Source organism: Oryx dammah, unplaced genomic scaffold (assembly GCF_014754425.2).
Source record: "Oryx dammah isolate SB20612 unplaced genomic scaffold, SCBI_Odam_1.1 HiC_scaffold_19, whole genome shotgun sequence".
Classification (NCBI taxonomy): Eukaryota; Metazoa; Chordata; class Mammalia; order Artiodactyla; family Bovidae; genus Oryx; species Oryx dammah.
The window spans coordinates 3,673,855-3,685,995 of record NW_024070203.1 but is presented as its reverse complement, the minus strand read 5'-3'; the positions used below and the strand labels follow the sequence as shown (position 1 = coordinate 3,685,995).

At 39.2% G+C, this 12,141-nt stretch overlaps 1 protein-coding gene across 5 annotated transcripts in view; it reads left to right on the top strand.

The window, feature by feature from the left end:
* The window catches only part of FAM135A (family with sequence similarity 135 member A), a 153,326-nt gene that overhangs the window by 112,882 nt on the left and 28,303 nt on the right, over positions 1 to 12,141 (top strand). For 3 of the 5 annotated variants that reach the window (XM_040261409.1, XM_040261407.1, XM_040261408.1), the window contains 3 exons: positions 7,705 to 7,778; positions 9,086 to 9,240; positions 9,458 to 11,816. In XM_040261409.1, coding sequence (XP_040117343.1) covers positions 7,705 to 7,778; positions 9,086 to 9,240; positions 9,458 to 11,816 — 2,588 coding nt within the window. The remainder of the gene's footprint in view (positions 1 to 7,704; positions 7,779 to 9,085; positions 9,241 to 9,457; positions 11,817 to 12,141) is intronic. The other 2 variants (XM_040261411.1, XM_040261410.1) reach the window with 1 other exon arrangement.

Below are 12,141 nucleotides of genomic sequence, written 5' to 3'. Positions count from 1 at the left end.
CAAAACACAAATAATAGGAAAGCGTGGGCGCTTGGTGTATAATTGGAATTTTCTATACTTTCTGATTAATTTTTCTCTAGAACTGCTCTTTAAAAAAAAAAAAACTTTAGTTTTAATTTTTTTTTTTTTAATTCTTGCTTGCTATTTCTAGCACCTGGGTTATTGTGGAGTCTATTTCAACAAACTGCTTGTATCTCCTGATTGTAAGGTACATTTTCCCACTTCTTTGCATATCCAGTAGGTATTCTTCAGGGCTTGAAGCAGTTGCTCCATGTATTTTGTCCAGTTTTGTAAGTTGTTTTTAGTAGAGTCAATCCAATACCAGTTTCTCTGTCCTGGTCTCAGTGAAGTTAAATAGTACTTTTCAACTTTGGCTGTGTATTAGAGTCATCTTGGGAACTTTAAAAATTACCAGTGCTAAATGGGGCCCAGACATGGGTAGAATTCTTTAAGTTCTCCAATTGATTAACAGGTTTGGGTGGTAGTGGTGGTTTAGTCACCAAGTCACATCTGACCCTTTGCTACCCCATGGGCTATAGCCCACCATACTCCTCTTTTGTGGGATTTCCCAGGCAAGAATACTAGAATAGGTTGCCGTTTCCTTCTCCAGGGGATCTTCCTGATTTAGGGATCAAACGTGTCTCCTGCTTGGCAGGCATATTCTTTACCACTGTGTCACCTGAAAACAGTGTTAGGCCTTTCCCTAAATAAGAGGATTCTGCTAGGGGGAGTGGGAACTGAAATCTCGCCTGTCTTCCTTCGAGGCAGGTTGTATCTGCCTACGGAAAGAGTACCTTTTTGTTTTGGTGCCTGTTTGTTTTCCTTTTCCATTATGGTTTATCACAGGATATTGAATATTATTCCCTGTGCCATACTGTAGGCCCTTGTTGTCTGTTCTGTGTATAATACTTTGCCTCTGTGAATCCCAGACTCCCAGTTCTTCCCACCTCCTGTCCTCCTCCTTGACAGCCACAAGTCTGTTCTCTTTGAGTCTGTTTCACAGATAAATTCATTTGTGTCATTTTAGATTCCACATATAAGTGATATCATAGGGTATTTGTCTTTCTCTGTGACTTACTTCACTTAGTGTGATAATCTCTAGGTGCATCCATGTTTCTGCAAGTGGCATTATTTCATTCTTTCTATGGCTGAGTAATATCCATTGATAATACACACACACATACACATACGTAAATGTTCAGTTGCTCAGTCATGTCCCACTCTTTGCGACTCCATGGAGTGCAGCACGCCAGGCTTACCTGTTCTTCACTATCTCCCAGAGCTTGTTCAGACTCATGTCCATTGAGTCAGTGATGCCATCCAACCATTCCATTCTCTGTCACTCTCTTCTGCCTTCAATCTTTCCCACCATCAGTGTCTTTTTCAATGAGTCGGCTGTTCTAATCAGGTGGTGAAAGTAATGGAGCTTCGGCTTTAGCATCAGTCCTTCCAATGAAATTCAGGGTTAATTTTCTTTAGGATTGACTGCTTTTATCTCCTTGTTGTCCAGGGGACTCTCAAGAGTCTTCTCCAGCACCGCAGTTTGAAAGCATCAATTCTTCGGACTCAGCCATTTTTATGGTCCAGCTCTCACAACTGTATGTAACTACTGGGAAGACCATAGCCTTGACTATACAGACTTTTATTGGCAAAGTGATGTCTTTGTTTTTTAACACACTGTGTAGGTTTGTTATAGATTTCCTGCCAAGGAGCAGCTGTCTTCTGATTTCATGGCTGCAGTCACCATCCACAGTGATTTTAGAGCCCAAGAAGAGGAAATCTGTCACTGCTTCCACCTTTCCCCTTCTAATTTGCTGTGAAGTGATGGGACCAGATGCCATGATCTTAGTTTTTTTAGTGTTTAGTTTTAAGCTGGCTTTTTCACTCTCTTCCTTCACCCTCATCAAGAATTTCTTTAGTTCTTTTCTCCTTCTGTCATTAGAGGGGTATCATCCACATATCTGAGGTTGTTGGTATTTCTCCCAGCAATCTTGATTCCGCCTTGTACCTCATCCAGCCCAGTATGTCTCATGATGCACTTTGTGTATAAACTAAATAAACAGAGTGATAGTAAACAGCCTTGTCATACTCCTTTCTCAATCCTGAAGCAGTTGGTTGTTCCATACAAAGTTCTCACTGTTGTGTCTTGACCAGCATACAGGTTTTTCAGGAGACAGGTATAAGGTGGTCTGGTATTTCCATCTCTCTAACGCAGTATGTTATGATCCACGCAGTCAGAGGCTTTAGTGTAGTGAACGAAACAGAGGTAGATTTTTTTTCTGGAATTCCCTTGCTTTCTCTGTGATCCAGCAAATGTTGACAATTTGATCTCTGGTTCCTCTTTTCTAAACCCAGTTTGGACATCTGGAAGTTCTTAGTTCATATAATGCTGAAGCCTAGCATGCAGGATTTTGAGCATAACCTTACTAGCAGTGGATACGAGTGCAATTGTCTCTAGTACTGCCCTTCTTGCTAATTGGGATGAGAATTGACCTTTTCCAGTTTTGCGGCCACTGCTGGGTTTTCCAAATTTGCTGACATATTGAGTGCAGCACTCTGATAGCAACATCTTTTACGATTTTAAATGGCTCTGCTGGAATTCCATTGCCTCCACTAACTTTATTGACAGTTAGTGCTTCCTAAGCAGTGCTTCCTAAGGTCCACTTGACTTTAAACTCCAGAATGTCTTGCTCTAGGTGAATGACCACACCGTCACAGTTATCCAGATCATTGAGATATTTTTTGTACAGTTCTTCTGGGTACTCTTTCCATCTCTTCTTGGTCTCTTTGCTTCTATTAGGTCTTAACTGTTTCTGTCCTTTATTGTGACCATCTTTGGATGAAACGTTCCTTTGATATTTCCAATTTTCTTAAAGAGATCTCTAGTCTTTCCCCTTCTGGTGTTTTCCTCCATTTGTTTTCATTGTTCATAGAAGGCTTTCTTGTCTCTCCTTGCTATTCTCTGGAACTCTTCCTTTAGTTGGGTGTACATTTTCCTTTCTCCCTTACTTTTCATTTATCTTTCTTCAGCTATTTGTAAAGCCTCCTCAGACAACCACTTGGCCTTCTTGCTTTTCTTTTTCTTTGGGGTGGTTTTGTTCACTGCCTCGGGGTACAATATTACGGACTTCTATCCATGGTTCTTTAGGCACTCTGTTTACTAGATGTATTGAATCTATTCGTCACCTCCACTGTATAGTCATAGGCGGTTTGATTTAAGTTGTGCCTTCCTGTCCTAGCAGTTTTCCCTGCTTTCTTTAGTTTAAGCCTGAATTTTTCTATGAGAAGCTTATGATCTGAGCCACAGTCAGCTCCAGGTCTTGTTTTTGCTAATTGTACAGAGCTTCTTCTGCTACAAAGAATGTAATCAGTCTGATTTTCCCATTGACTATTTGGTGATGTCCATGTATAAATCATCTCTTGTGTTGTTGAAAAAGAGTATTTGCTATGACCAGTGCATTCTCTTGGGAGAATTCTGTTAGCCTTTGCCTGCTTCATTTTGTACTCCAAGGGGAAATTTACCTCTTATTCCAGGTATCTCTTAACTTCTTACTTTTGCATTCCAATCCCCTATGATAAATGCTGTGCTGTGCTTAGCCACTCAGTTGTGTCCAACTCTTTGCAGTCCCTATGATGAATAGGACATCTTTTTTTGGCATTAATTCTAGGAGGTCCTCTAGGTCTTCATAGAACTGATCAACCTTCAGTTTCTTCAGCATCGGTGGTTGCAGCAGAGACTTGAATTACTGTGATGTTGAATGGGTTTGCCTTGGAAACGAACAGACATCATTTTGTCGTTTTTGAGATTGCACCCAGATGCTGCATTTCAAACTCTTTTGTTGATTATGAGGGTTACTCCATTACTTCTATGGGATTCTTGCCCACAGTAGTAGATATAATGGTCATCTGACTTAAAGTCACCCATTTCTGTCCATTTTAGTTCACTGATTCCTAAGATCTCAGTGTTTATTTACTCTTGTCATCTCCTACTTGACCACGTCCAATTTCCCTTGATGCTTGGACCTAACTTTCCAGGTTCCTATACAATACTGTTCTTTACAGCATTGGATTCTACTTTCATCAGCAGGCACATTCACAGCTGAGTGTTGTTCCCACTTTGGCCCTGCTGCTTCGTTCTTTCTGGGGCTATTAGTAGGTGTCCTCTGCTCTTTCCCAGTAGCATATTGGACAGCTTCAGACCTAGGGGACTCATCTTCTGGTGTCATATCTTTTTGCCTTTTTGTACAGTTCATGGGGTTTTCACAGCAGGTATACTGGGGTGGTTTACCATTCCCTCCTCCGGTGTATCACATTTTGTCAGAACCCTCCACTGTGACCCATCCATCTTCGGTGGCCATGCTTGGCATGCCTCATATAGTCACTGAGTTACACAAGCCTCTTCACCATGACAAGGCAGTGATCCATGAAGGGGTTTTCAGGAAATAAGTCTAACCAAAAGTGAACTTTGTTTTTATCCAATATGTGCTTTTTAAAGGGCTAATTTTTTCTTAAATTATTTCTGACCATTTTACATGGAAACTTTGTAATGTGCCTCATGGTTCCCTACCTTCTGAAGTAGAGTGTACAGAACCTAAGTTAGCCTTTTGAAAATGAGTTAGTTATCATTATGCACCTTGTGTAGGGAGGCATTTTTGTTTCAGCATCAAGTTTCTTTTGCCTCATATACTTACATACACTTAATGCCTCTGTACACAATCTATATTCTGTAACTCTTCTTTTCCCTTGGTTCATTTGCTCTTTTAATGTACTGTGGAATGGGAAACCAGGTAACTTAAATCACTTAAAATTGTATCTAATAGTAAGCATAAATCAATTTTGTATAAAAAGTGGACTCTAAAGTATCCTACTGTGAGCATAATGCAAGAATGTAAAGAATATTGTTCAGTAAACATTTGTGAGATGTGTTTTTTCTTCAAGGCAACGTAAATAATACATCACATATTTAGACTCTACGCTAATGATTAGACGCTAACTTGGATGTGGATGTACAAAATTATTTTTAATAATATGTTTTAATAATGTATATTAAAATATATTTTGGTATAAAATTATGTAAATATATTTAATACAATAATATTACATTTATGATAATAAATATATTCTATTATAAAAATAATGTTTTAATAATTTAAAACTAGTGAAATATATTTAATAATATATTTAATAAAATATAAGTATTATATTTAATAATAATTTAATATTATATTTGATAATAAAGTATATTTTAATAATTATTTGCTAAATATTTATTGAATAAATTATATTTAATAATAGAAGATATTATATTTAATAACAAATATTCAATTTATTGAATAATATTTAATAAAATAATTTACTTTATAATTAATTTTAATAACTATAATAAACATAGTTACACTGATAAATACTAGTTAAAATTATCGTAATAAACATTATTTAGCACTTTAAGCAACATATTAGGATGAACACAGATAAACATTTAATTCTGTAAAGCACTTTAAGCAACATATTAGGATAAACACAGATAAACATTTAATTCTGTAAAGCACTGTAAACACCCATTTTGAACCCTTGAAGGCTATTTTTTTTTTAACTTCCTGGTTAAATTTTGACTAGTTGATGTTTCCAAATGAGTAGATTCTTTAGGGTACATACTCAAAACTTGTTTTACAATCATGTATGCGTGCTAAGTCACTTTAGTCGTGTCCGACTCTTTGTGACCCCATGGACTGTAGCCCACCAGGCTCCTCTGCCCATGGGATTCTCCAGGCAAGAATACTGAAGTGGGTTGCCATGCCCTCCTCCAGGGGATCTTCCTGACCCAAGGATCAAACCTGCATCTCTAATGTCTCTCACATTGGCAGGTGGGTTCTTTACCACTAGGGCTGCCTGGGATGCCCACCACTATGTATACCAGAGTATTAATATCTATTACTCATATCCTGAGTTTGAATTTCTAAATTTAACATTTTTTCTAGGAATGCCTTTTGCCTAGAACTAAGCTGTGTTGCCGTCAGGTGGCAGTGATGCCTTAGTCATGGCCTCAGTATAGTCACCAGCCTTATTCATCACGTGTTGCCACTGCATGAAAATCAGGGCAGGAGAAAGTTTAGACCAGAACTTCCATCTGGGCTCAGAGAGGAAAGGAAAGAAAAGACTTTCTGGCAATAGGGAGTCTTAATGCAGAAGGGAAGAGCTCAGTGGTTGGAGCACAAGACAACACTTTTTCTCGAGCCCTTATTTGAATCCCAGGTGTGTCACGGGCCAGCTCTGTTGTCTTGGCCAAGTAATTAACTTCTTTCTGCCTGTTTTTTCAGTTGTTAAATGAAAATATGTTCACTTCATAGGGTTTTCATATGGTTTAAATCAAAGAATAAAAAAGTAAAGTGCTTAGCATAGAGCTTATGAGGGTGGCTGCTCTCCAGAAATGATGGCTTTTATTGTAGGAGTCTGAGAAGGCAGGCCCAACTGCAGCCACAGATCACTTCAGGCTGGATTTCTTCACACTTTATAGCCCTCAGGAAAACCTGACAGACAGGCAGATCGTTTTCCTTATCTCTCCACTAGTGTTGGAGAGCAAGAAGTGGCAGTTGCAGCATTTAAAGGTGAAGACACAGTTACATCCTTCCCTCACAGATGCCTCCCCTTGTCCTCCTGAAGATCCTGTCTCACCAACTCAGGGAGACAGGCTGAGGAAATCAGAAACTCAACTGGCTTGATGACGAATAAAACATTTCTCCAATTCATTGTGTATTTAAAACCAAAGAACCTCAAGTCTTCTTTCCCTTTAGAAAAAAGTTTCAATGTAATGTAATTCCTAGCTATAATCTGATTTCTCTCTCTTCCACGTACCCTTCAAACAAAATATATTTTCTGTGCCCTTACTGGTGCTTCAGTTGCTGTCCATAGGTGACAAAGCCTTTGAATAATTAGAAATGAAAAGGTCAAAATACGAATATGATGGAAGAAATACTCAACTAGATTTGACCAGTATTTACGAAGCACTTGCTTTTATAACATACCAAGATATATTTTAGATAGATAGCAAAGATCATCCCAAACATAGCTCCTACTCTAAAGAATATCACACATTAAGAGGGGAGACAATTCACATAAACAATTATTTTAAGGAAAAATGTGGTGAATGCTACAATGGTAATTGTCATAGCTTATATTTACATACACCTTCCAGTTTAAAAAAGAAATATCAAAGATGTAATTATGCTTACTCTTCACAATAACCCCCTATGTAGACTAAGTATTAAGTGTAATTGAAAGCAAGTCATTGAAGCTCCTAAGGTGAAATGCCTGAGGTCACAGTGTCAGTGAGTCCGCCCATCAGCTCACCTGACGTGTCCTGGGCTGCCTGGCACACAGCATGGAGCAGGAGCTAGGTGGTCCTACTGTTTTTTCGTGTGCTGGGCACTCTTCTTGGTGTGAGGGACAGAATCCCCATCTTCAAGGAGGATGAATGGTGAATCCATAATTTAAGCTGAAGTTTCTTACTCTGTATTCTGTTCTTTCTTTTAACTCATGCAGTAAGTACCAACATACAGAGGTTTGGCAACACTGAGGAGAGAGGTTAATCTTCATGGGGGTGGTTATGGGGTCCCTTGCGGAGGGTGTTTCTCTTCCTACCAGCTAAAACCTCATTGGCTTGTTAGATGCTTCGCGTTATTCATACTCCCTTTTGGAATTTTTTAGGTGCGCAGGTTTTCTGAGGCCTTCTTTTGTTTTGAACATCCAAGAGAAGCTGCCATTGCATACCAGGAACTTCAGTGAGTAGCACAAATCCAAAGTTTAAATGATTTTGTTTCCTTTTATATAAGATATCATCTCAGAATTTATCATGGAGGAATATACAATATTTACAGCAAAAGAAATGAGAATCTGAATTTCAGAAATCTCCTGTTTAGTAAGATGTGTTTAATCTTGTGGATTGCTTCATGAAAGACCCCTGCCTTCCATAAAGGATCACAGTGCACTATTATCCCGTCCCACACGAGAGATCTACCCATCCCACAAGGCCCTGGCTCCAGCCTTCCATTTGGTCATCTAGTTGTATCTCTATTTTCACAGGTCAGAATCTCTTACATTTACGATTATGTATTGCAGGTTCTCAAAAGTAGTCTGACTGGCACTTCTTGCCGTTATGTAAAAGATTTATAATTCAAATATCCAGAGTAGATGCCTGCCTTTTTCCCTACTGAGTATTTTTAGATCTGGTTTTCTTTGGCTTTAAAGAATATTTTGAGGACATTATGCTGAGTGAAAAGAAGTGAGACATAAAAGAATAAATTATACATGATTCTGTTTATATGAAGTTCTGGAACACATAAAACTAAGGTGAGGTAAAAGTCAGGACAGTGGTTGTCTTGGTGTTGACTTGGGGTGAGAATGTGCCTGGGGTGACATTAGAATACTCTCTAGACAGGCGGAGATGTTCTGATTGTGTGTCCACTTATCAGAACCATACAGCTGAGGTGCATTTGTTTCAGTGCCTGTGAACTGTATCACAAAGAGAACTGTAAATAGTCATAGGGTGTGTGAGTGGAGGTCCAGACAAAGCAAGAGGGAAAATCCTCATTGTTGAAGCTGACGGGATTATTATGCTATTCTGTGTACTTTGATTTGTTTAGGAAGTTTTTAATAAGAAAAAGTTTTTTAAAAGCTTTTATATTAGAAAAGTATATACCTTTTTAAAAATAGCTGTTGTGTTTATCAGTATATGTTATGTAAGCAGTAGGAACGGAACACTTTTTTTCAACATTATCATCAAATCATTAGTCGGCATTTGAGCTTTTGGTCTTTCTCTTCTATGATGTTCTCAGCTAATTAGGAAGTGCATATATATTAAGTACAGATAAATCACTTTAAAATAACATTTGTCAGTAAACCATAACTTTTATAAGTCAGTAATTTTCATTGTAGCAGTTTTTCTCTGAGCAAGGAACTCCTTTGTCAGGGGTTTGTGTCTTGAGTGGTGGGGAGCACACGACTAATGAGGGGACGGTGCCTGGGGGACTGTGAGGTGGAGCTGGTGTGATTATCTCGGTTGCAGTCTGATGTGAGACATGTTTTTCAGTGCTCAGAGTCATCTCCAGATGTGCACCGCTATCAAAAACACTTCCTTCTGCAGCTCTCTCCCACCCCTGCCTATTGAATGTAGTGAATTAGATGGAGATCTCAATTCGTTACCTATTATCTTTGAAGATAGGTATTTAGATTCAGTTACTGAAGGTAAGTGTAATCTAACTATAATATGTAAGCTATGTGTCATTGGTAGTATATTCTACCTACTATACATAAAGCCATTCCTTAATGTGGGACTTTTTTCCACCTCCAGTTTTATTTATTTTTGAGGATATTAGAAAGTTATAGTCAGAAAAAGTAGTCTTAACCATATAAGTTCTTACACCTTGTCTTAAATCTGAATTTCTTTTTCTTTGGATAAAAGACTTAGATGCACCCTGGATGGGAATTCAGAGTCTTCAGAGATCAGAGTCCAGTAGAATGGATAAATGTGAGACTGAAGAAAGCGCTCTAGCTGGACTTTCCAGCCCAGAGTTGAAAGTCAGACCTGCTGGGACCTCCAGTTTTTGGTCTACAGAAGGTGAAAAGCAGCTAACAAAGTCTCTAAAAGGAAAGAATGAAGAATCAAATAAATCCAAGGTTAAGGTTACTAAGCTCATGAAAACAATGAAACCTGAAAACACAAAAAAATTAATAAAACAGAACTCTAAGGATTTGGTGGTTTTGGTAGGCTACAAATGCTTGAAAAATACAGCATCAAATGATCTCTTTAAAAGCTTTGAAGGCAACCCTACACATAGTCAGAAGGAAGGTCTGGACCCCACAATATATGGATATAATTTTGATCCAAAGACCTACATCAGACAGACAAGTCAAAAGGAAGCTAGCTATTTGCCAGCTAATACAGAAAGAACTGAACAAAAGTCTCCAGATATTGAAAATATGCAACCAGACGTGTTTGATCCTTTGAACTCTGGCAGCCTAAATGTTTGTGCAAATTTGTCCATTTCAGGTAAACTTGGTATCTCCCAGGATGATAGTGAAATTGCACAAGTGGAACACAATGTGGCATCCAGAAGCTCATCAGACGATTGCCATGATCGTCAGTCTGCCCCCACTTCAGGAGTTAGGACAATTGAAGTTAAGTCGTGTAATAAAGACTGTTTCAGTGGAGAGAAAGTAACTGTTAAAATAGGACCTTGGACAGAGCTTCAGCAAGATGAAATATTTGTGGATAATTTACAACTGCCCAACTTTGAGTCCTTAGACTCTAACAGTAAATCTAAACCTATGGAAATAACACTTGAAAAGGAAGCTTTGCAGGAAGCTAAGTGTCGTTCTGTTGGAGAATCATTAGCTAAGTTAAGAAATAATCAACCTACTTCTACAAGAGAATACCACCTTGTAGTGAGTGGAGATGCCATTAAGTTACCAGACATTAGTGCCACGTGTGCCTCATCTCGGTTCTCAGACTCAGGTGTAGAAAGTGAACCAAGTTCTGTTGCAGCGCATCCAAACCCTGACATAGTCTTTGAAACTGTACCAGGGCAAGGTCTTTACATCAGTGAAAGGTTATTTCCTCAGCTTTTGATGAAGCCTGACTGTAATGTAAAGTTTTCACTAGGCAGTCACTGTACTGAGAGTACAAGTGCTTTCAGTGAGATCCAGTCGTCCTTAACCTCCATAAATTCTCTGCCTTCTGATGACGAGCTGTCACCTGATGAAAATCCTAAGAAATCCGCTGTATCTGAATGTCACCTAAGTGATAGCAAAACTGTGTTAAATCTAGGAACAACTGATGTGCCAAAATGTGATGATAGGAAAAAGTCAAGTATTATTTTGCAGCAGCAGAGTGTCATATTTTCAGGGCATTCGGACAGTGAAACTATAGAAATACATTCCTTAAATTCAAGCACTAAAGACCCTTTACAATTTGCTTTTTCAGATGAAGATACTTCCAGTGATGTGAAAAATAGTTGCAGCTCCAAACCTAACTTGGACACTGTGTGTAAAGACTCCCAGAGTCCTGATAAATCCAGTGACTCTGTAGGAACCACAGTTCCATTAAGTTCAGAACTGGCTTGTTCAGGCACCCCTTGTGTCATTTCAGGTTCCGTTTCCACCAGGGCAGATAGCAGTGGAGATAGAACTGTGAAAAGAAAAAACAGTGATGCATTAAATCCCAAACAAATGTGTTCAGAAGCCCCTGCAGTTAAAGATGAAACTTACCTGGGTACAGGTGATGCTTTTTCAGCCAGTCCTGATATGGTAAAGCAAGGGCTTGTGGAGAATTATTTTGGCTGTCAAAGCAGTACGGATGTTTCTGACATATGTGCTATTAGCTACAGCCATTCAGTTAGCCCTCAGAAAGAAAATTCTGAAAAAGAAATGAGTAGTCCTCAGCGGGATCAGGGTAAAGATGAGGAAGAGGAAGAGCAGGATCAACAAATGGTTCAAAACGGGTATTATGAAGAGGCAGATTACTCTGCTCTGGAGGCCGCAGGAGATGCTCACTGTGCAGATGGAGCTGACCTGGGAGAAGAAAGACTTGCCAAGTCTGAAAGACTGGCCGGTGACTATCTGAGGGATGGCATCACCGTGCCTGCTGTCTGTACTTCTGGCTGGCTGTCCTTCCCGTCTGCACCACGAGAGTCCCCTTGTGGCGTTAAGTACTCTTCTAAGAGTAAGTGTGACGCTGTTACCAAGCAGCCGAGCAGCGCCTCCCACAGCTGCACCTCGTCGCTGTCCTGGTACGAAAACTCGCCAAAGCCTCAAATACAAGCGTAAGTAGTGGAGCGCAACGGCACGTGCTGCCAGAGAGGGAACATGTGTATATCTTTCTCTGGAAACATGCATATTTCATGTTCTCTGACTTCGGTAATACAGAAAGTATTTCTTTGATTAGCTGTCCAAAATGGAGAAGTGAACTCAGTATGCTGCCTGAGACAGACCTCTAGGTTCCTGTATGATTGTCCTGTTCTATAGGCTACTTATCCCTGATATAACTTTTTCATCGGTAGTTGTGTGGTAAAAGTGTGGAATAGTTGAGCTTAAAACCCTTTTTTCCCCATCATTTCTCCCCCATTTACTCCCAGACAGAAGTTAAGT